This window comes from Rissa tridactyla, chromosome 1 (assembly GCF_028500815.1).
Source record: "Rissa tridactyla isolate bRisTri1 chromosome 1, bRisTri1.patW.cur.20221130, whole genome shotgun sequence".
Classification (NCBI taxonomy): Eukaryota; Metazoa; Chordata; class Aves; order Charadriiformes; family Laridae; genus Rissa; species Rissa tridactyla.
In genome coordinates, this window is record NC_071466.1 from 136,183,098 (window position 1) to 136,208,756 (window position 25,659).

General features: G+C 41.3%; 1 protein-coding gene across 2 annotated transcripts in view; it reads right to left on the reverse strand.

The window, feature by feature from the left end:
- Positions 1–6,603: 6,603 nt before the first annotated feature.
- PHF21B (PHD finger protein 21B) overlaps positions 6,604–25,659 on the reverse strand; it is a 166,611-nt gene continuing 147,555 nt past the window's right edge. For both annotated transcript variants that reach the window (XM_054221797.1, XM_054221795.1), the window contains 8 exons: positions 24,795–24,846; positions 18,899–18,975; positions 16,007–16,061; positions 12,384–12,406; positions 10,838–10,996; positions 9,742–9,817; positions 9,267–9,370; positions 6,604–6,828 (listed from right to left, as the gene is read on the reverse strand). In XM_054221797.1, coding sequence (XP_054077772.1) covers positions 6,604–6,828; positions 9,267–9,370; positions 9,742–9,817; positions 10,838–10,996; positions 12,384–12,406; positions 16,007–16,061; positions 18,899–18,975; positions 24,795–24,846 — 771 coding nt within the window. The remainder of the gene's footprint in view (positions 6,829–9,266; positions 9,371–9,741; positions 9,818–10,837; positions 10,997–12,383; positions 12,407–16,006; positions 16,062–18,898; positions 18,976–24,794; positions 24,847–25,659) is intronic.

Consider the following 25,659-nt stretch of genomic DNA (forward strand, 5'->3'; position numbering starts at 1 on the left):
GGCTGTGAAAGTAAACCAGGGAACCAGGTCCTGGGTAGCATTCAAAGCCATGTGTGAGGTAGGGCTTTAGAAACAAAAAAAAAGCAAGTAGAGACATAAACTTGTTGGGAGCTCTTCCAAAGTGTATTCAAAGTATCATCTGGGAAGCCACTAAATGGTTCCTTGTCTAGACATGAGCTTAAGAGAAGCTGGATGAAACAGAGGAGCCATCATAGGTAAAGCAGAAACATACCTATGTAAAAAAAAGCTCTCATGGGATGGCTTAAAAGTGCTTAGCGGCATCACATGGCAGGGCACGGGGATTAGCTCCTGAGCTGGTAAGACTTGTGCTGACGTTCCCTAATGCAGCTCTCCCTTTGGTGGCTACTGCCCAGCACAGACATGGAGTCCAGCCTTCGGCTGGCAACAGGGACATGCTGCAGTGGGTGTCGCCCATCGGGTGTTCAGTCCCGTGACGAGGAACCTCTCAAGCCACAGTGAAGCCAAGTATTTAGTTTCCCCCGGCAAGTTTGCAGCTGGAAATGATGCACCATCAACCTCCTCCACGCTCTAAGACTGGGACCCAGGAATGACACTGTGATGATCCAGGTGATGCCCCCAGATAAAGTGAACTATGTGGGTGGGACTTGGTTTATTTTTTGCAGTTGTGAAGTAATTGAGGAAGCTGAGAATGTAACATATAGTCAGTGGCTCATCGCATATTTTTTTTATGATGCAATTTCATACCATTAGAAAAGTTCTGAGATACGCACGTGCACTTTAAACAATAACATAACATTCACGTTAGAATTTCATTTTTCTCAGTTTGCTGCTTTGTGCACTTATTTCTCATGCCACCCTTAATTTTCCTTGGGTTTTTAACTAAGACAAAGCAATAATATTTCCATGGCGAAACAAAGCAGAAGTGTCCACAAGAAGCAGATGAAGACCAGTGGGAAGTGCTTCTGTGAAGGGACACTAAAGCCTATCAGGGTGAAGGATGCTCATGTCCACATCCAACAGCAGCACAACCCTTTCTTTTTCAGCAGGTACAGCTTAAATCACAACCCTGGGCTTCAATAACACAGAGCACATGGCCAGGGGGACAAAGAGATGCCCTGGATAATGGGGAGAGAGGAGTTTGGGGGTTTTTAAAGACCTCTTAACTCCTCTGCTACCTCTAAGTTGCCTGTGTGTAGCTACCAAGGGAGGAGGGCTCCCAGTCTTGGGGCTTGGCTCACTGATGTGCCGGGACACAAAGTCGCTTCCAGGGGCTGCACGCATCCCTCGGTCTCCCTTGTGCTGCTGAAGGAAACCTCCCCGCTTCAGAAAATGAGGAGTGTGTATGGCGGAGTGGGGGGTAAGATGTAATTTTTAAATACATATTGGTCTCACTTATGAAATTATTGTTTCAAGCCTCCTCAAATGGAAAATAACAAAGCTAGCATCACTCTGATTTTCAAGGCACCGCCTCAGCCACGATTCTCGCCCGGCACCCTGGGCTCTCCTTACATTTCCCTCCAGCTCCCTGCGAGGGAGGCAAGCGGGCGGCAGTTCAGGAGTGCAATGAGTGAGCCAGACCCCCCACTCACCAGCCTGGCCCACCTCGCCGGCAGGCGATGGAGAGCCGCAATCACGGGAGAACTTCTGCTCCGCAGGCTAGCCACAACCCTCGCGGGGGGCAGGAGTGCACATCATCAACGAAATCGTGCCCTTGCCGCGCGGAAGGGACAAAGCGCCAGCAATGAGACGGTCACGGCGAAGTTTACATCTCAGCAACTGGAAGATTGCTTTGTCAACAGCAACCGGCCAGCCGTGTTTCCAGCATGAACACTGAGGGGAAAGGCAGTTTATTGCTGCACCTCAAGCCCACAGATGAAATGCAGAAGTGAATTAAAATTTCTGTGGTAACTGCTTAATGAGCGAGGCTGATAATCAAAGGTTGGGCTGTAGCATTTCTGCGGCATTTACACAGCACAGAAGTCATCTGCAATCCGCCAGTACAAACGCAAACAACAACTTCAAAGAGCAATGATATCTTTTTTTTTTTTTTCTCGTTCTCCCTGGATAAAATCTCTGTATGCCTGTGTACGCTTTGTAGTATTTTTTCTATCATGACAATTTAATTTTTTGTTTGCTTTTTTAAGGGAGGGAAAAAAACCTTTTGCTTTAATGATATTCACCATGGTGAACTTAAAAGTGGCTTACAGAAGCAGAGTCTGGCATTTTCTGTTTGCACCAGTCAGTCGCTAGTGATTGATCTCAGAAGCCAGGCTTCATTTTCTAAGCAAAATACGCTGCAGTTGGCAAAACCTGATTAAAGTGAGTGGATTTTTATCTGATGTGGCTGTTGCCACTCATTTCAGCGTAATGTCTCTCTTTTCAACTACAGAGAACCTGCAGAACACAGAACAAAAAGTATGCATCAGTTTATAATGCACTCCTCTAGAAGTTTAAGTGTTCCTAATGGGCCATCAAACCGCCAGGAAACCAGCATGCCATAGGTACGTCGGCATGTAAAATAAAATCCTAATATTGCTGTTGTAGGATTTGTGCCATCATCCTTAGCCAGAGGTCTACCACAGGAGAAGCCACTAGCTGGACTGATGCTACCGCTAAATCCACTGCCCAAAAAATGCTGTCAGTGATCATGAACTAAATATTTTTTTTAAGAAGTGAGGATTCTTGACTTTGCTTCCTGATTTCGGAGCCTTTAGCCCATAGTAGATCCATTGTGGCTTCTCCCTCTAAGAGTATGAAGCCTGAAAACACCTGAGACCCTGCCATAACTAAGCCATGCCAGCGTTCCCTATTCTGCTCACTGGGAAGGGCTGGCATCACGCCATGTAACTTCCCAACAGACAGAAGAGTTCCTTTTCCTTTCATTTCTGAGGAAGGGGAGACAGTGAGAGAGGGAAGAGCAGGCGAAATTACATTTGAAGAGGTGCAAATATAAAACTGACAGGCTTGGAGACAACACATTTCATTCGAATGGCTATTTGCAGAGCAGCTCCTCTGCAAGATAACTAATGGCATGTGAAAAGGTCCTATGCACAGAAAACAGTCTGTCATGTTAAAATAAAGAGCTCTGAAGCTGTGAAGTCTGGCATAGCTGTAAAAATAACTTTTGCTCGGGAGGGGAGGCTGGGAACCCTGGGGCTCCCGATTCTTTTCAAAGACAATGCCCGGTGCCGCAGCAAGGAACACGGAGGCTACCGTAGCTCCTACAAATCTCCACCAAAACCTTAATTTAAATTACTATTGAAGATTAAAGGCTAGTGCAAGCTTACGCTCCCTTGCAACCGCATTAATTATTAAGGCAACACGCAGAGCTCTGTAATTGGCTCCTGTCTGTTAGCACAGTGCTGAGTTTATAGGTTACCGTGGTGGCAGAAGGAGGAGGATGATGATGATTACATAGGATTTCTGGGTTTGCTGGTTTGAGGGAATTGGTTTACAATTCTAAAATTGGAAGCAATGTTAGGAAAAATCAGGGTGCCTTTCCTGTAGCAGAGGCCAGGAGGGAGGAGGGGGCAGCCAAGCAGCAGGGGAAGCAAGGACGGAGTGCTGAGCTCCCCCTGAGAACTGCAGCCCGAAAATAAGTGGTTACACTGCCGGGAAGTGAAGACAAGGCACCATACACACACACACCCCCGGCCAAACAAAAAACAGCTTTTCCCCCTACACCTGGCAAAAAAACCCCACAAACTGTGTTTGCTCTGCATAAGCATTAGCCACTGTGGTAGGTTTTATGCAGCTGTAACGTTGTCTTGCTTTCATTTGGTTTGTTTTATTGTGAAATTCCACCAGGCAGAAATCAGACAGCTCCTGCGAGGGACCTAGCTCTCATGCTTTACAACGTTTACAAAGTGATTTGTAAACAACTTTACAAAATGGGCCCACCACACATTTGAAGAGCACCCGAAAGTGCAGGTCTGAAACCAAAGCCCACGGGGCTGCCAGCAGATCTGCTGCAGCCAACTGTGTGTCCGTCTGCAGCAAGTCTCTCTCCAGTACCCTGCTGTAGGCAAAGACCACGCTGCCCGCAACCTGCACACGGGATGTAAGGAGCACACGTGGCCAGCCTGGCTGATGTACGGCAACGCGTTACCCTGTGGTAACCTTTTTCTGTCTCGGAGCCCTAGGCTTGCTCCCAAGCTGACTCGGCTCACCTTAATTTGGGAGAAGGCCACTGCAGTGTTTAAATCCTGGTGAAAACTTCAAAAACGCAATCCACAAGAGACGTAAGAGGAAAAGGGGGAGATCTGCGCCAACAACTCTGCCTACAGATCCCGGGAAAAGCGGGATGGGAAGTTACTCTACGAAGGGGGAAGTCAAAAGAAAGGAGTCAACAAGGTGCCTCTGCCTGGGAGAAGGAAAGAAGTGGAAAGTACTGTAGTTATTCTAGAGTTGTTTAAATCTGAAAATTGAAGACAGCGGTGGAGAAATTGGCACCGGTCACTTCACCCCCTCGGCCAGAGTCTGGCCGGGGAAGGGGTGACAACAGCACGCCACGCTGCGTCCCATCAGCAGTGGATATCACCACGACAACGCCATTAAATTGTCAATCAAGTTTAATGCATCATAAAGAAGTAAAACTACATTGGCATATTTAAGACAAACACTTGTTTTTTTCTATGCACACTATCCACTGGACAGTCCCCTTTTCAAAATAACTACTTTTAACAGTCCAAGACACTTCTTCAGAAATTCTTCACATATTAAACCTTCCACGCTTTTCCTTTTTTTTTTATTTGTCTGAGAAGGAAAAAAAAATCATTAAACCTGAAAACATTTACATTGCAAGCCACGTTAGAATGCATAATTGGCATACAATAACCAATGTATAACAATTGTGTTTTACTTAGTTCACTTTGTTCATCAATAAAAGAATATAAAAATCTTGTTCAACCGAGTGTTGTGTATTAAAATAGATTTGTATAGTACTGCACAGTTTCTCCCGGAGTTGTGAAAATGGTTGAAGGGACCATGTGCTGCCTAGTGATGGGCGACGGAAAAAGCCAGTCCCTCATGTTTTTTTTTTTTATTAAAAAAAAAAAAAGATATTCGGCACCATGTGATATGCTGATGTGAGAGACTAGCCTTGTGTCGTGCTCTGGTGGCTTCTTGCTTTCCTTAAGTACCTGTTGTGCTAATTGACGGAGAACTCATAAACAACAGAGACGATGGCATCTGGGGTGGGTGTGTGTGTGACGTTGAGAAAAACCGGGGTGCCCATCACTACCTTCCCGGGCAGGCCGCAGGGTGACGGGGGGGCCTGTGGCCTACGGGGCGGCCAGGCGGACCCTTGCAGTATCAGGAAGACTAGCTAGTGAAACAAGCAGGCGCACTGGGATTTTCTCAGGCTAACGCTAAACGCTCCCCAAATGTGCTAAAATCCAACAAAATATTAAAAAGGAATCAAGTTTCCAAAAAAACCCCAACAAACCCTTTAAGTTTTCCACGGCCTGTCCCTCCCCCAGAACTCTTGATAATATCCAGTAGGAAAAACAACCCCTTGAGGCAGGGTTGTTTGTTTTTTTTCCTGTACCATTTCAGCAGATATTTCTGCAAGCAGAAAGAAAAAAAAATAAATCACGTTATATATTTTTAACAATAAAAATGCAGTACAAAAATGTAAAGTTATCTTTTTGGCATATTATCTGTACTGGCAAGAAACAAAAAACAGAATATTTATTTGCTTTTTATCTTTAAAAAAAATCGAAAATTAACTAAAAAGAAAACCCCCAAAATAATCTTTTTAAAAAACAAACCCCAACCTGCCAAAGATATCCAACTATTATGGTTTATGCTAAATCTTGCACAAAAACTCCATGAGAAAAATACACTGATAGCAAAATAAGTAAAAAGGACCTGCAAAAAAGTAAGGAGTTTTACAGTCATACTTTTTTAAATACTTCGGAACGCATATACAGAAGCATCAGCATGAAAATACTTCAATATTTTACTAGAAACGCTAACTTCATACAGTTTCTTTATTTAAATATCTGCAATTCTCAACTCTAATAATACTGAAAAAAACCGATCTTTTGTTTCGAAGGCTCTGTGAGTGTCCGTGACGCCGTTCTGGTCAAAAACGGCCCCCTCTCCAGGTCACCTGAATCAACGGGGCCAACTTTGTTCCTCTGATAAGAATCCATGTCGAGTCCTAAGTAGTTCAGTTTCTGGTTATCTCACCGATTTCCCTCCCACACATAGCTTTCAGCCCAACTACTTCTCTACTAGCTCACTAACTCTTTGCATTGAAAATTTTCCCCTTAAAGCAGAACTGGAAACCCGTCTGCCCCCCACAAAAGGATATCCCGCTTCCTATCGGCCATACTTTTCCTCTTCATCCTTAGTCATAAATACATTAAGGCCAACATAACAAAAAAAATCTCATAAGCACTGAAGGTCTCGGCAAATACAAAACTGCAGCATAACCCGCGCTGTGGGAACCTGCTGCCACAGTGACCTACAAACTGGACTGATTGGTTTGCAAGTTTCTATGCGTATCAAAACTGAGATTGTTCCTTCTCTCCTTTGTTTCTGTTTAATCTCTCATCTGCGCATGTGTATAAAGTTCTTTTCCCCGCTTCTTTCGCTCTCTCACAGCCGGCTCTGTCAGTTGTTACCCTGTGATTGCTGCAAGGCTTTGTGCATGGCAGCAGAGGCAGAGGAGGGTTTGATCCAGGGGACAGTTAGCAGGGAGGAGGTGGTGGTGGTCGTCATGGTAACCTGAATCATCTGCTCGTTTTGTATCAGTCTAATGAGGGTTTTGAGACGTTCCAGTGATGACTGAGTCCCTTTCTGCTGGGCCAACAGGCTGGTTTTTAGCTCTAAGCATTTCTGTCAAATAAAGAGAAGAGGAGAGAGAAGGGAAGACTGAGAATACATTCAAATTGGTGTCAAACATCTCTCCAAACATCCTTTTGTGTCTTGAGTGCACGTCCTGCTCAAAGGAAGTATACTCTCCTTTGGGGATAGCAAAACCACAGCTTAACGAACGGAGTAATCATCAGTGCTGCATACACTGCAGCAGCTGTCTAAGGTAACAATATTCATCCCAGTCCAAATGCATTCAGAGGACGTTTCCGACCTCATCCTGTAGACAGCCTGGCAGAAATGCCTTCTCCAAAGAGATTACTGGCACAGGATTGTAATAGCTGTATTATTGGAAAGTACCGAAGTCACCAGTGAGGTCTCTAAATCTTACCAAAAGGCATCAATAAACATTGGAGGGATAAACCTCATCATGACGCGTTTTGTATGTGACACACATTTCAGGGAGTCAGTACTCTGAAGACAAGTTGATCTCTCTAAACATGATGTCAATATCTTTCTGGCAGAAAACTCGATCTCAGACAATACTGTTATACCACTGCAGTCACAAGAAAGTCTTTTTCCTACGGGGTGGCCAAACTGCACCCCACAATCACTTGAAACATTTCATACAAACCAACATGAAAATAAGGGCGACAGTCTGAGCCAAATGAAGGCATCTCAAATCTCTCTCTTATAGCATTATAGAATCATTTAGGCTGGAAAAGACCTTTAAGATCAAGTCCAACCATCAACCTAACACTGCCAAGTCCACCACTCAGCCATATCCCTAAGCACCACATCTACGTGTCTTTTAAATACCTCCTCTTCTCCAAGAAGAGAGAAGGGTCAGTAATTCTCCTTTCTCTCCCCAACTCTATGCTGCTGCAGCTAACATCCCATCCTTTACACTATCAACCGGCCTGCGAGGGACTATGTGACAGATCAAAAACCTGAGCCTGTCTGCTAGACAGAAAGGGACGGTGGCCTCTCTAATATGTGAAACCACCTGGGCCTGGCAAAATTGGTTATTTGTCTGCAGGTTGGTCCTCCTTGGCTACGGTCCAGACTGTCCAGGGTTGGAGTGAATCTCCAGTCCTAGGGACGCAGGAAATGCTCACTTGAAAGTCAAGTTGTTTGAAAAGTAACCACGTGGAGCTGCTCAGAGATTGGTTTAGATAGGTGAAATCTCAGGTGAAGGATAAATCATGTTCTGTTTTTACCAAATAATTCCATTCCACCTGTGGCATCTAAAAAAGTGTAAATCTCTGTTCAGGCAAATGTCAGAAATTAAATGCTCTGTGCTGGAACACCTTTAATTGCTTTTCTTCTTTCAAGTGGATGTATCTCCAATAAATATAATCATCAGCTGATATTACCATTTAAATAAGACAGTGTTGCCCACTGAAAGAACCTGATTCTGCTTAGATAGAAATGTTACTGATTTTGGAAGCCCTGACATATACCTGGTAGCTGACTGCATCCCCAAATGCTCTTCTTTATCTGAACACCTCATCCCACTGCACCTTCCTACCTACTAAAGATATTCTGTACCCCAGAGTCATTCTTCATACATATGTGTGTTTCCATTAGTGCTGATGGTGGCTATACACACTTACAGGGAATATTCCCCACTGTGATGTCTTTTAATGAGTTATTGCTTTTCCTTCCACTCTATTTTAAATGTGATAAATATTTTAACATGCCTCCTCTGGATAACTGCAATGGTAAAACAAGTAGCAACCAGTCACTCCTGCAGCTGCCACTTTGATTTTTCCAGGGTAAGGAAGTTTCAAATATTTATTGAGACTGCTGTGCAAGCTAACAGCTACCCTTTATGAGTGGGCTGGAGGTGAGGTAGCCCCAAATAAGTTCTTTCACCCATAGAGAATAGGAATTATGGTGTTGAACTCTGCCCATTCATTGCTGCTGAAGACTTGTCTTCATAGCACGGTATGTGCGGGAGACATCTCCAGTCAACATTTAGCTTTGAAACAAGAGAAATGATTGCCAACCCATCCCCAGTCATTAAGAGATTGTTACAACACTCAGCCCCTGAGACAAATAAAGATGGTTATTTCTACCTAATCTCAAGAGTTCTGAGCTACCACTGGAAGACATGCTTGTGACTAAACTTTTCACCTGGAGAATGGAATTGCCTTAAAGTCACTGGGCAGATCAGAGCTGTGCATGGCACTAGAAGGAAGGCAGCCATAGCTATTTTGGTTGGGTTTTGTGTGTAACAGGAATTCAGGTGATTTTTCCTCCTCGCCTGCCAGAGCAGCTTGCTTTTGTCCATAAAGGAAATCCATGTTTTCCCTCAGAGAGAGAAACATATTCACACTTGAACATCTGTAGCTTGGGAGCATAAATCATTTTCTAGCCACAAAATATGAGTTTTTCAGGCATAATTTCTTTATAAACATCTCTGCAGGAGACTCTGTGTCCCCACTCAGGTGTCCTACCTTCACTGCATTGTTGAGAAGTCGATCTTTTTCTTCTAACTGTCTATGCTCACTCTTCAGCTCGCTGCTTCTCTTTAATAACTTTCGCTTCTCTTCTTCTTTGACTGTGGAACAGTAAGATTAAGGATGCAGAAGTTAAGAAAAGGACATATGGTAAAACTGTGGGCTTGAGTTTCTGCTTACATGCATGTGTCTATGTCAACGGCTAGCACACAGGACAAACCTAAAGTTACACTGCACCTTTGAGATGAATTAGAATTAATCCTTGGACCACGTGTGGTCCTGGAAGCCTCCAAGAAAGAGGTGAAAGTAACCTGCTTTTCCCAGGTACAGCCCCTTATGGCCCTTTTCTTAATAATGCCATGATATCTGGTAGCATTACAACACCTCTTTAATATTAGTGTCATGAAGGACTCAAATGGCACTGCCTGTCACAAGCAGGGAACTCCTTGTCAATAGCTACGTTAAGCCCTACCTGTTTTATGAGTAACATAGGAGTGAACAATAGCCAAAGTTCCAGTCCACGGCACATTGTCATCTTTCTTTAACACCTATAAGCCCAGGAAACAATAAAAAGTTAGAACTCCACACAGGCACACATTAATGTTTTTCTTCCTCCAGCCTCACAGCTCTGCAGGACCAGATCTAGGGTCCTTGTCTCAGAATTCGCATGCTGAAAAGTAACGAGAGAATAATTTGAGCAGCAGTCTCCATTAGGGCTTACTCCTTTACACGTCACTATAAACACTACTACCAAAGAGTGCTAAAAAAGGTTACAAATCCTCTGTTTCTTGTTGCCATGTCCAGAAGACATTCTTCAGCCCCTGACAAGAAGATCTCCACAGTCAGGAACGTTTGTCTGCTGAACATGCGAAAGGTTGTTGGTCCATATGAAAACATGACTGCGCATATCTAACCATGGGCTGCTCTGCTCTCTGCAACTGCATGCTAGAATTTCCCCTTGACATATTCACGGGAACATAACAGTGATCTCAATTCTAAATACAAAGAACTCTAAGGCACAAAATCTAAGCCTCCTCTACAATTGTCACTCTACAATTTAGTGACACTGTACTGTTTTAGTAATTGTTTTCCTGTTCATGCAATCAGCATTATTCACAGCAACTAGACAAATAGCATTTCTGACACGGCTATGATCAATAGCTACGTGTAATAAATGATTTAAAGAAAAGGAAGTGTTCTCTTCACAGCTTTCAGATCCACTGGTGAACAGTGTTTGCTTCTGACACTGTCTCCCTCATCTGTATGATTTACATTACTTGTCTGGCAACCCCACATGCTGGTGGCTTTATTGTAAAAAAGGGAAACAAAGGAAACGAAGAGACATTTTAAAAGGACAAACCTAGCAGATGCGATTACAGGGAAGCTAAGGCACTTGGTGCATGTTCTAGCTCCAACATGATGAAACAAATGCCGCAACCTGTACTAAAAACCTCTCGGCATTACTTAGCTAATACAGTCCCCCAAGCTGTGACCGTAGGTTAGATTAGTTTAGTGGTACACAAATTTGAGATTTTTTTTCTTGGTGTGCTACGCTCCATGAAGCTTACCTTCTGTTGGCACTTTGGACAGACCCAAACCCCCTTGGGGGCAGTTTTGAGGGGTGGGTCCAAGCAGTTGAGGTGATATGCTCTGGGACATGTGCCACAGGGCTGCAAGTTAACGCCACGCTTGCAAGCAGTGCAGTGTTCATCGTGGTGGATCTCATTCTGCAAGAGAAGAAGGATGGCTTGGGTCAAGTCAAGCCATTGAGAACTTCTCTCTGGACAGCATTCACAGCCACTATTGCAGCAGACAGGCCCACTCAAACACCAAATCTAATTGTCAAAAGCACCCTGGCCACTGTAGAAGACGACAGAAATAATGGTGTATGATAGCAACAAATAAAACCAAATGAAGAGCCAGAAGCAAGTTCCATAAATTGAAACAGCTAGAAAAGTAAATAAAAACCAACTAATCAAACACAGAGGGAGTCGACGAATATAGGCAGCTTGCAATGTAGAAATTGTTTCACTTGTTCTTGATAAAGTGTCACTCCGACACATGCATCACCATGTGCAGCTCTATTTTGAAGCATGGATCAAAGTCAGTATGTGGATCACTTGTCCTTCAAGTCCAAAGCAGAAGGAAGCAAGCAAGGAAAAGTTTCTGGGGAAAAAGCACAGTTCCATGTTTTATGCCCGTTGCCTCAAAGAGCAGCTAGGAAAACTGGGTGCTCGAGTACAACCTTTTGCTATGTACCCTCTTCGTCAGCTCCTCTAGAGGGCTCCTCTGTCCCTCTGTTCTCCCTGGCACTAATTGTTCTCTGTTCAGATCTCTCTGACAACCTTTCTCCAACAAGACTGATTAGTACTTTGTCTGAAGCAATATATAAAATGAACTAAGACTCATCAACAAAGTTACAATGTCATGTAGTAAATTGCTATGCTAATCTGGTGGCAACGTTAATTACTCTTTGTATAATTAAGTGCATTTTAATAAAGGAGATACTGATTTTGAAACTCTCATGGCTTGTGAATCGTTATAAAAAAACCCTGAATTCTCGTAGTGCTTTTCCAGGAAGGAGAATAATAATTTTGTACCTTTGTTAATTCCAAAAGCATATTTTCATTTTTAGGGATATTAATTATAATCTTTCATGGTAGTTTTAGTCAGGCTTATATCCTGAATTCTAACTCAGTCCTGTCAAAAAATTGCTCACCAAAATATTACTCTTTAGAAATCACCTGCTCAAAAAGTTTTGATTTTAGCCTCAATGTAAAGAGATCTAATCTATACAAACTAGAATGGTTACTCATTTTTCTTAAAATTTTCATTAAAAAGACAAATCTGGACTAGCAATTTCTCAATCAGTGGATTCTACAAAGGGATTAAACTCAAGCCTTGCATAGGAAAGCCCAAGAGTTCATCTGTTTGAAATTCTAACTTAGAGGCTCAAAGATTTATTTAACTGGGAAATGTTTCATACAAGAAGTATGAAAGGCAAAGAGAATACTCCAGTTTTGTACCACAATAGACTACAGTAACCAGAAGCAAGCACTGAATTACATGGGGATGAGAAGGACACTGATAATACACAAATTTTGCTACACATACCTTCCAGAATGGATCCTCATTTGCTAGCATATGAAAGAAGGGCAGAGAACAGATTAGTGGGAAATACATCACTGCGGTGAATGCTAGTTCTCAGCTATGGGAGTAATTTTGGTCAAGTTGTGACATTGCCAAAATTAATGTGGGCAGGAAAGGATACAACAGCAAGCAGTGGAATTAGCATTTGAGATTTAAAAATTTACATTGCAGGCATCCTGTGTCTGAAGATCTGATGTTAAAAAGTACTTGTATGAGAAGCACAGACTCAGTTTCAAATTTTCAAAGATTTTCATGCAGACCGCCGCTCTGCATGTCACTAGTCCAAAAGTCTTTCTTAAGGACTTCAGCCTGATGGGTGATGAACAGTCTGGCCTTGAACCAGCAAGGCACTTAAGCAGGCGCTTAACTTGGGAGTATGAAAGCGGTGCCACTGACTTACCGTTAAACACATGTTTAAATGTTCAGCTGATTCATGGCCAAAATGGCCAGCTACTTGTGCAACTGAGCTTTATGTTATCATCAACTCTTTATCATCAAACTACTGCCACCCAAACTGCCACAATTTTCTGACCTTCTGATGAAACGAGTCTCTAGTGATTGCATTCACAGCTTGATAAGAACAAGAACCACCAGAGCTCGCTGGAAAGCATACCAAGCCTTTCATAAAAATATTTGTGAAAGTCATCACACTTTGGTCCAAAAATATAAAGCGAGAACATTTTAACAGCTTTATGGAAACTGCACAGTGGGTTGTAATTTCTGCTGCTGATTTGTAAGGGGCTGGTGCACGCTGTCCCACTGACAAACAGCTGATGGAGAAGCCTTTGTTTGGAATAAAAGTGGAGACGACCAAACTGATATTTCTGTCCGTCGACAAATCCTTCTTCAGCTCCCTCTCTGATCACAAATTGGAGTACAGCTGCCACAAGGTGATCTCTTATATACAGATCAACCTGCTGTTACACATTCGTTTTACACACGTGAAGATGATCAACCTGCTGTTACACGTTCGTTTTACACACGTGAAGATGCAGACAAGTTCACATCTCTCACACATGTAGGAAGAGGAACATAAGAATAAAGGAACAGCTTCACCTCAATTAGACCAAAGGTTTCAAAGCCTGGGGTCCTTTGCTAACAGCATCCAGTGCTGCCACTCCTGCACAGAGTGCAACAACAGGGCAAGCACAGAGTAAATTTTTCTGCTCCAGAAGTATCCTCCCAGATGCTAGCAGTTTATGGACTTCCCTAACCAGGAGTTTGCATCTTCATTTTTATATTTAACAGCCGTACAAAGATTTCTTTTCTTCCATAAATTTGTCTACTTTTTCCAACAATTGTAGCGTCCTTTGGCAATGAGTTCCATAATTAATCGCAGACTTATAAAATCTGTAGACGTCACTTTATATACACAAATACACACACAGATATCCACTGTGATACGACACCGCGATTACTCAAGGGATATAAATGTTATTCAGATAAACAGGGGTTTGATAATTGAAGAGTCTTTTCTACAAATGATACATGTCAGGTGATGTGACCTCATTTCAGGTAAGACATTTTCAGATAAATGAATCCTGATTAATTGACATTTTGCTGAAAATTTACAAGAATTGTTTTCTTCTGCATTTCTGGAAATGACAGTTGTTTCTGGTACTTCATAGGTGTTTTTTTAGTTTGTTTATTTCTCTTTTCAGCTCACTTTTACTAACAAGTTTTAAGCATTTTAAAATATGTCCACTTCTGCCTTCCAGCTGCTGAAAAATTAAACTGAAGACATTTTTTTTAAACGAGCATTTTATAAGAGAAGGGGAAGTCATCTCCGCAGTGAGGGCCGACAAGTACACCACTGCAGCCCCAAGCTGTCTGCGACAGCAGCTGCCTTCGGTTCAGAGCTTACAGAGCATCGAGCACAACAGTGCCCCGTGCACATGGCTAATAAACCCCTACAGAGGCAGCGAGTTCTGCTATAAAGAAGTCCATCTTAAAACTGCCAGAATATGCAGAATCTGGATGCTGGAAAAAGCAAAGATGAAGGACTTGAAGAGGAATTAACAATTAAGAAGAGTGCTGATTTCCAAGCGGCTCTGAGACAGACGCGTCACTGGAGCTCTTGTCACCTGCCTACTTCCTTGCAAATAAAATGGCAAACCCATGGCAGAAAGAAGGCCAGAGATATCAAACCCCAACTTAAACGAAATCCCCTGAGGGGCTAACATCACGACTTGCTAACATTGCCATTCTCTCCTGGTTTTCCCATGTGTTTACATGGGAAACACAAGGGCTATGATAAGACAAATAATAAATTATCATTTTAATTTTGAAGATAAAAATAAGGCAGGAATAATGTTTTTTTCCACTGGGGCTCACACGAGCATGGGCTCCTGCTAAGAGGCATGTCATCATAGCTGTTTACTGTGTAATAACCCCTCTTGTCCTCTGAGACCCTATGCATTAGAGGCACATGGTAAGTAGGCCAATTGTTTGCACCTAGCACACGGAAGTTTTGAAGGTTGAGACATGCACCGCTGCGTTTCAGTTGCTGATCCTGCGGCACAGGAATTCAAGGCAGGGCCAGAAAGGTGAATCTCAAGCACTAAACATGACACTTGACAGGGATATCAAGCAAACACTGAAAAACTGTCAAAACTTCATGTCTTATTTGGAATTATCCCTGTAAACGCTCCTAACGCTGAAATAATATTTGGCTTAGAAAAATGCCTGTCTTTGCTTACCTCTAAGGCATCACAGTAGAGCCTAAGTGATAAAGGCAACATGAGAGTAAGGATTTAATCACATTTCTTTATCGGCTTTCTCTCCTCTTCTGAAATGGAACTCAAACTTCTGACTTTCCTTCTTAAAATCCTGCATGGGCCTTGTCTGAAGAATTAAACTGTACTCAGTGTTCTCCTTCTTTCATATCCTACCTCCCAACTCTTTGTCTTTTCTGTAGGTTGCACGTTTTTCCTGGAATGAGCTTCTTCACATGAGCTAATCATCATCATCCCCAAATGGCTCCTCTGAGTTGTCCATTCTCAAGGCTTTTACCATGAAATTTTCAGCATCTGAAGTTCTTATAAATACAAGATTGGAAGGCATCTTCAAAGACGTCAAATCTAGATTTATGGCTCCAGCTCTTGGAGTCAGAAAAATTGTGTGGTTTTTCAACTATTGTTTTTAAAGCAAAAGGTATGGTAAATTTCTAGCCCTTCAGGATGTACAGCAGTTTCTTAAAGCTGATGAGAAGCAGCAAATGAAAAGCCCGGAACAGTAATTATTTTTTAAATCCCAATTTTTCAATATATATTTTTATGCATTTGGGGTTGGCAACACTGCCTTCTTCAATCAGGCCTTTCACTGCATGGTGCTTGCAATACCAGAGATCAGATTTTCCACTGATTGCAGAGACTTTGGATCCGTTTCTGCACAGTTTTGAACTTTAGCCTTATCCTTCAATTGTTTTTGCAGCAAAACCGTCTATTTTCACTGCACACTAAAAAGTGCAGGGACCTTACACGAAGTAATGCCCTATGGTACCCTCGCAGTAATTCATATGAAATCCTACTAATAAATATTTAACATGTCATTAGAATAGTAGTATATTCATTTTAAAACATGCTTACCTCTTGTTGAAAGGAACAAGGGGTTATTCAAATAATTTGATGCAAGACGTTTCCGCTACAAGGGAAAAGAAACCAACCACAGTGTCACTGAAAAGTGCTCTGGTTGTCTCCTACCATTTCATATTAACAATCTCCATGAGCTTCCCTCATACAGAACCAGCTATCCAGAAGCCAGTTCTGTGACTCAGAATATTTGTTGCTAACCCCCGAGACAGTCACACAAACAGATGTATTATTTACCTTTCTAACAATCTTTCATTAGAACACTTTGATGCGCACTCGATTTTACTAACGAGAGAGAAATGGAAATTGCAAATTGTATTGATTGCGTTCCAGGATACGTTGTAAAGGTCAGTAAGAGCAAGGCAACAGCAACAGTAACTCCAAACCTAGCAGATAAACAATGTCCAAAAAAAAACTGTGTAATAAACTGTTGCTGTGAGATTACATCTTTATTTGCGTATATAGAAATGGTGCTGAACTTCCCACCTGCAGAAAAGCATCGCTACCTTCTGTGACACTTGCCTACAGTTCCTAGGAACATGTTTTGTTTGCAAGCAGTGTATGTGGGCCTAAGCAAAATATTTCTCTTTCAGAAGTTAATGTGTAGACCTCTAGGAGCTGGCAGTGATTTCAATCTGCTGAGGTCACAGGTCACCAAAGACTTTCAAACTTGCAAACACAGACCACTGGAAACCTAACTGAGATGTTTAATTCAATGCAACCCATCGCCAACTTGTCAGATGGTAAAAGCCGTTGGTCAATAGCAAGCCAGGCTTCATTAACAGTCTGTGTAACCCCTAATTGTTTCTCTGACCCATCCAATACCTGTACAGCAGGACTGGAAACAGTACCATTTTCCTCCATTAGATATTGTCAGACTCTTCTTGGAGGAAAATTAGAGGGTTTTTGCTAATAAATGATTTACTCTGTGGCGAGTAAACTGTTCTCTTATACACAGGTGCCTGCCAATCTGTTAATGAATTTTGAATTGATGTTTCTTCCTTCAAAAAATGCCCAGCCTGAAACTTGACCCTTTCCTATGTAAAAAAAAAACAAAACAAAACAAAACAAAACAAAACAAAACCACAAAACGCTATGGAGAATGGGAGAATAGAATGGTATCCCTCTTTTTTTTTTTTTAAGAAAAAAGCTTTGAAAAGAAAAAGCACAACATTCAAGTGAAGACATAAGACCGTGATCACATTTGTGTAATCAAGGAAGTTAGCATCACCACTACAGATGCTGAGCTCCTGCCGTTTCGAGGGGCGTTGGCAAATAAAAAGTCTAATTTATATGCAATTTCAATTTAAACAATCATGAATTAAAGATCATTCGGCAGACTAACCGTAAATTAAACTGCACCAAAATGCCTGAAATGCCACAAAATACCTCAACTCACTGATTAGCAAATCAATCTGAGCAGCTAATTGATCAGAGAAAAACCATCTGCCTCCATTTTACTTGAACAGCATTCCCCATGGTCAGTTCTTAATGACAACTCCTAATGAGGACACAGCTGATCAGCCACAGGACTCTCTCACAGATATTTATTCCTCCACGCCATCTTTCACTTCAGGATATGCTTTTGAGAATAGATATAATGAGATGTATGAACTAGGGGTGCAGCAGACCTCCTCAATCGCCTCCTCCATCCCTGCTCCAAGATAACTGAGTTTCTCACAAATGCTGATCAGACTATGCCACAAAACTCTGCTGCAAGTATTTAAATAAACTTATCAGGACAAAAAGGTCTAAGAGGAGAGACTATTAATGCTAGCAAGGCTAAGGTTCTTACTGCGTTAAATACTGGATGTACAGACATCAATACTTGCTCTGAAGAGGTCGCTAAAGAAAAGTTGAGGAGTTCTGAAGAATTCAAGTGCCCTGAGCTGCTCTGGAGTATAAAAATCCCCAATACTTTGAAAAAAGGACAGTCAAGCTGCTAAGCAGCTTGACTACAGTGGTGGGTTTCTTCTTAGCCTTATCTGTCTGCTGTCTGGCAACAAACGTAGGAATCTGAAATGCTGGCATACCAAAAATTCTGCATAGCTGCCACCTAAATAAAGAAAAGTCACTTTCTTAAGGCTTAAAGAACTCAGAACACAGAGGAACCTTGCTTAAATGGAGAGCTGGCTGCAAATCAGTTTCATTCCTGTAGGAAGTTGAAATAGTAACCCCAAACTATGGTGAAATTTTAAAGGTGGAATTTTAACATGCTGAATAAACACCTATATGTCAGTTCAGAAACAAAGAAACAAACAATTTCAGAAGAAGTTAAGTCTATTTATATGCTGACCAGGTTTGCAATCCAATACTATGTAGGACGAAATTTTGCTACTTCCATAAATGTAACAGCATAAGTGTAACAGACAACAGAGATTATCCAGCGCATTTTATTTTTAATTATGCATTATTATATTTATTATGCAGGCTTCCATACCCCCTGCAGGGTGCACTGATTCTTAAACCAACACATCCCTTTTATGAATGTCACTAATGAAAAAAGCAAATTTCTCCATTTATTATTTGGCACATCAGAAAAGAGAAATAGCAATGCAAGTTTGAACATAATGCACCACTTCGGTTCTTCAGTTCTGACCTAAAGGGACCATCTGCGTGGGTGAAAGAGTAATTAGGCCCCACATTAATTTAGTCCTTTTGGCCTTTATTAAAACTAAGATGAATTCTAGTTTGAAGCAAGTGATGTTGTGGGGTGAAAACCTGTTGCTTAGCTACTGAGATGAGATCTTTTCTTTCTTTTCCACATCGATATCTCTTTACAACTAAATGTGTGTTTCTGCATTCATATATACTTTTGTAATAAGAAGCACTTAAACCTTTTATTGACATGGAATAGAACTGTGGTAAAAAAAGTGAATGATAAAGTACCTCTGTTTCCAAGAGTCCACTGTAGGCTGGATTTGCTGTGCTTCTTCTCTTTCTTTCCTGACGCTTGCTCTGGATTTCTGTAACCATGGAAAGAAACATGAATTGTGCGTTTCTCATTCATCAGGGAAAAATGTAGATCTAACTTGTTAAGCAAGATGCTCTTACCCTCAACCCCTTGGGCTTTGTGTTCAGTTTCAGTTTCTAAAGTGTAATTGGGTTGCATCAGCATTGATATTTGCTGCAGTTCAAGGTTTGACATTAATCAGCTCTTCCTTGCAAGATTCAGAACACACGCATTTTTTATTTTTTCCCCTCCTCCAAGGTAGACTTCTGCTGCCCTACAAGATTTTTATTATGATCCCTTCAGACACATATTCAGCAAGCATCAACAGAGAGCTTTCAAAATACTATCAATGTCTGCTATTAACAAACATGAAGCATTTAAAGCAGTTAAACCTTGTAATTCGTATCAGATGAAAGCATGGAGATCCTTTTAAATGTAATTTACATTACTTTTCCTCTGCAGAGGTTAGAAAAAGCACGGTCGGAATGGCATGGCTAGATTCAGTTCTAACTAGGGCGTGATGATTTATCCATCCAAAAATACACAACTTCACGATCCTGAGCATGCAAAATGTTGTTACGAGCCGTACATGTATTTGTGTCACTGGAAAGAACAGTGCAAAGACAGGCTCACTGAATTGCAGTCCTGTTTGGAAAAGGGTGAAACGCTAGAGAACTCCCTTCCGCTAAGCGGTACCACCTATTCAAAATGGTACTTGCCGAGGACTGCATTTAGCAACAATTAGTCACGTGCATACTTCTGTAAACACACACAGAAAGAGTGTGCGGATTCCCGGCTCACTGAAACCTGCAGATTTAATGCTACTTTCATCTGAGCTAGGATTTCATTTCTGTCGTATGGGACTTCTTTTTCCAGCTCTTGACGTAAGTTCAGAATGGTGAGATTATTATCACCATGTATTTTAGAACCTACTTTTTATTTCGATAATGAAGTAAGGGCAGACCTAATTTAGCAAGGAGAGCCACCTAGTATGCATCCCATGACCTGAAGTGCGCGCAGCTGGGCTGGTGCTCTATTGTAAAATGTTTCCTATGTGCATATTGTAAGGCAAAGTTTGGACTCTGAACTGGCCGGAGCTTCAGCCCAGAGGACCAGGAGTACACCCAACAGAAACTCAGGACACCATTTGGTTTTACAGAAGGTCTGGCATCTTTCATCAATGTCTAAGCTAGAGAGATCTATCTCAGAACATCCTCAGTGCCAGAAAATGGCCTTCAGGGTATTGAGTACTATCTTCCATTTGCGATCCAACAGTAAGATACAGTCCAGCCTTCAGGATGTTTATGATACATGGGAATAGGATTTCCAACATATAGTTCTGGGTTCCAGGCACCCATTCCAAATGTTGATCGCTTCTCCACAGAGTAAAAGGGGCCACATACCACTTTAAGTGTTGCTAAAGTAAATGGTATTAGTATTGCTGGCCATGTCTTAGACACGACGTCCCTAGAGACGAGGACAGCACTCTGCAGGGATTTTGTACTGCCCTCAGTTCCAAGCTATTGATTTGAAACTTTTCATTCATGAAGGACTATTGGCTAAGCCGCCACTCTTGGAGTGATATATGCATCAGAAGGAAACTGGATAGACAAGAGAAACAGAAGAGCGACTACTTGCATATTCTGGCTGGGTTTTCCCACTGGCACAGGAACATGTCACCTCTCATGCTCAGAAGGTGTCTTCTCCCAGGGCAATTCAAAGAGTACAGACAGGTCTGTGTTCACATCTGACATGAGCTAGACATATGCCGCCATGTGACTCAGGGAGCTATGCAGAACCTCACTACCAAGAAACGTGTGATCCGAGCCTGCACCGAGACGTGCGATAAACACCATGGCTGCAACCAATGCCAGCGTCTTGTTAACATCCTCAGTGCTACGCAGACTTCAAACCAGAGGATCTTGTATGGGTAACAGTTCTGTCCCATTGTGAAAGTATTTCCTACGAAATGCTTGTCTGGCTACGCTGAAATCACCATACTGAAGCTTCCAAACCCTTTGGCATTCTCTGAAGGGAATCTGGCCTCAGCAGCAGAGTAAATCCTAGACATGGATCCCATAGCCTGCCACAGAACCACCGGAGAAGCGATGGTTGTTCTTGATGTCAGAGTCAGTTCTTGTAAGCGGAATGCTCTCAGAGCCAAAATGTGCAAGAAATGACACAACTGAGGAACTGCTTCCCTTGATGCTGGCCAAGAAATGGAGGAAGTGGACCTCCACTAACTCTTTACTTTGATTTCAACAGCGTGAGCTGGAGCCGTGGTGCCCGCAGCCAGGCTCAGTAACCCACCCTACATGGTTAGTAAATCCAGGGCTTGCAGCACCTCAGCACCCTTGTGGCACTGCAGGGAAAAAGCTGGAGTTAAGGCAGCCCAGGCTTAGTCTTTCCGAAGCGATCACAGATCATGACTTTTCACTGCCCCAGAAAAAGAAACAAAGAATTTGAGAATTTCTGTGTCCATGACTGGGCCGAGTGTCTTCACAAGAGGACTGTGATGGATCTGTAGCTCTCTGCCCTTTTGGGTCCCAGGTTTAAGAGAGAATTTCTTCAGTACATGCTCTCACCAAGGCAACAGAAATATTTGATGGAGTCTGAATCACACATGTGGTAGCTACCTGGAATGCAGCTTTGGAAGAGGCATCGCTATGGTACAGAGATAAAAGCTGGCTGGGGGAAAAAGTAATAGCAGTGGGAATAGATGGAAATAAAGACGGAGAGAGAGAGTAATGAACTGAAACGGCTCTAGGTGTACTCTACCCTATGCAGCCATCAGGAAGGGAGAGCACAATTTCAGCACTTTATTTATGGAAACTGAACAAAAAATATCTGTGCTTTTGATATAAAGAGTATGTACATCTAAGAGTGTATCTGTAAATAATCACACCAAGATAGAACAGAAGCATATGCTGGTATACTGTCTTTTGTTACTTGTTACTTCTGCTAAAATGTATTGTGTATATTTCAAAACAGAGCTTAATAAATTAGAAATAAATAACTTGTTTCAGATGATTAAAACATTCCAGTAACATAGATGGAAATATTTCAGGGGTTTTAATTTGCTACAGTAAAACAAGATGTGCATTTTTAGAATGACCTGAACTGAAGAATTCTTTTAAAGTTTTCTAGTTTTTTTTTTTTTTTTTTTTTTTTTTTACACAATGGTAATGCTAAAAGGTGTTCTAATAGCCCAGAGAAAGAGATTTATTATGTTACAACCATGCACTGCATCACAGAGTTGGGCTATCTTATTCCTTAGTTTACTAATTTAAAAAATATAACCCAAAGAGAAAAAGAAACCTCTAAACTGTAATACATTTGACAGAGATGAATAAATTTGAAGATAGCTTTATGGTGGAGGCAAAGCTTCAATGAGCTGCTGCCTTCATCAATAAACACTCTGGATGGTTATTCTGTGAGGCCCGTAATGACAATTTATCTTCAGTGCAAGCCGTACCTTGCAGAATGTCAGTCAGTGGAGGTGCCTGTGTTCACTCACTGGTAAAGGCCTCAAAAGATGCCTCGCACTTGGGCTCTGCAGAACAGAGCTCTTTTCCCAGTGAGGGGAAAGGTGTTCCTCTGGAAGTTAGGAGGAAAGGCTGCTAGGCTGATAAAGGAATCCATATAGAAGTGGATCATAGCCCTTCACCACAAAATTAATGAATAAAATGAAGAAAAGCAGTAACACTGTGAATTAATGATACTGAGTGAATAAGCTTTTAATGACCCAATCTTGATACAGTTTAATTCCAAAAATGTGAAATTGAGAAATACATTAGAAGTACTCAAATAAACTGAACTGTGTAATGACCATAGCTTCCTGATACATAGCAACGGCTGATAACCATAAAGATGACATAGCACTAAAATAATAACCTTTAGCTTGTGAAAGCTCTAAGGGTATTTTTGACAGTTGTAATCACCAATACTCATGAAGAAATACCCTTCCATAGTAAATAGCTCTTGGTGGGAGCCATTTAGTTGAAGCTAGTAGAAATATTAAAAGTGAATTTGTCTGAAGGAATTGATCCTGCAGGATTAGTATTGTCGCAGTTAGGTTCAAAATGTGTGTCTCCACACTTACTGTAGAACAAACAGAGCAGAGTGGTATTTGGTGTTTTGAACATAAGCATTAAATCCACACAAACAATTTATTAGTTCCAATAAAATCAAAGGGTAAAGAATTATTCAAAATGGAGTTCTCTCTGTTGTAAGCATAATTTGCACTTCAGCATAATTTCAAATGTTGTCCTATTTTCCTTAGACAAAGAAAACAAGAACCAGTCATCATTTGCACTTTTTGGATTATAAATCTTCTCCCAAAATTGCTGTAGCTTTTTAATTTCCATTTCAATCCATTACCATTAAAGGATTAAAAAGGCTGATGGCTTAAAGTTTCTTTAAACTGCTTTCAAATTCTCAGTCACTGGGACATTAAACGATTTTCTAAAATGCAGATTTAAAGAGGAAAGACACTGAAAAAAGACAACAAGACCCACAGAAAACCTGCTGCATATATTGAGGAGACCTTACAATTAGGATGCTATTTTCTCCCTAATTCACAACCTTTTAAGGAAAAAAAAAACAAGAGAGTTTTACTAAAAAGAAATCAAGCTGTAAAACGGTAGATACCACTTGAGTCAGCAAGGTATCTAACCACGTGCCTAACTTTACAGCACATAAAACTTAAACTCAGTGCACTGGAAATTCCTAAGTATTTTGCTGACGATGGTCCATGGGATGGGTGGTAAATGTCCATTATCACTAACATTTTTTGTGATCAAGAATCATTGTCAGCTGACACGGATACCAGATTTTTCTCCTTATACTGGTGGAACCACACCAACTTGTATTAGCTGAGCACGTTAAGTAAAACACATCAAGCTGTAGACGTTTTCTTAAAAATAGCTCTATCTTCTCTGCCCGTGAAAACTAACCCATTCTGCCAAGAAACTCCAATTCATCTCACGCCACTGGCAAATTTGCCAAACAAACTCTTTTTTTCCCCCTCTTATTTGTGTTTTCAGAAAGACAAAGCTGAGGCAAAGAAAGGTACAAATCTGCCACCTTTTGCAAGGTATTTTTGGAAGGTTGGAAAATTAAACTGAACACTATGCGATACTGCATTTAGTTTATGCACAATATTTGTTTGAATTCATATTCAGAAGCCTAGGAAGCATGCTAGCAGCTCTCACACGAAAGCAGGATCAGATTGGAAGTTTGTTTACTTTTTTGTCTAAATGGGGAGAAACGGAGGGAAGCAAGTTTTGTGAGAGGTAGTGTTCTAATTTGCTTAAACTCTTACCAGATTTTCACCACTATTTTTACATGTTCTGTGGAACTCTACAGACGACGGATGATTAACTCAAAAAGTTAAAGTCCATCTCATACGGGAAAAGAGGAGGGGGCATGCTTACTACAGAAGATCTGGGTAAACATCTTTGAACCTCACTAATTCTTCAACCAGATCAGTGCTGGTGAGAGTCGTTGCAGGCTTTTTGCCTCACTATTGTCTTCCAGTTGTTAATATCCGTTAAAGGACCATGATGACTGAGTAAGCCCAAACGCTGGTTTATGCCAAGCCTGCTAGTGCTGGCTGCAGAGCCAGTTCTCACGCCCCTTGAGCTGTGCAATGGGATGGGAGGCAAAGCAGAGTAAGGTCACCCATTATTTTGAGGCTGAAAAGCACAATTGTGCATAGAAAACTTTGCACCTGATTTTTTATTGCCCTTCAGAGGAGAGAATCACCAAGAAAAAGAAAGTGAAAAGATTTCACTCAAAAACTGAACTGTAAAACAACATATGCCATCTTACCTTCCAAATGTTCTGTTGTAACCAGTCCTAATGCTACCATGAAGGCAATTTTCTAAGGAAAAAATAAAACAGGGGTTAGATTTTCTACTACAACAATGGTAGAATTAAGTAAATAAATACATCTAGAATTGACAGAATAAACCCAGTAAAGGTCTTTTAGAAATGTATCTTATTGGAGTGCATAGTAATATGGCAAACTTTAACTGAAGATTTGTTTCAGATACGCCTAGTCAGTCACATCCTACTTGTATGACTATATGAACTTTAGCAGTTCAGAGACTTATGAAGCCAATGCTGTATGACTACCGATTTTATACAGCACATGATCAAAATTCAGTCAATTCGATTTCACATTTCTAGTTGCTTTGTTACTCCACTCTTTAGAGAAGTAATTATCTATTATTATTACGATCTGGACACGGCACTGCTTTTATTGGATATGACCAAGCTGTATGATGCAAAACAAGACATGATACACTTTCACTAAACTTTACAACACTAAAGAAAACATCTGAAGCATATTGAAAGCCCTCTCACCCAAAAAAAGCTTCCGGAAACTTCTCTTCACGAGTTACAAAGAGAGTACCCCATGCATGAATTATGAAGAGGTACACTGATCCAATATTTTCCCTTTAAATGGTGAGTGAAAAAACATCTTCCACTGACACTGGTGAACTCATTTTGCAGTGAGGAATCTGATCTAAAATATTACTCAGAATTATTTTACACTGTATATGCACAAAAAACATCTGCATACTAACAAATTTTCTGATAAGGCAAGTACTGTAGCAGACTCTAAATTTTCTGTCAGTGATTTTTATTGGGAAATTTTTCCTTGCAGAAGAAATTTTGCTGAAGCTTTTAA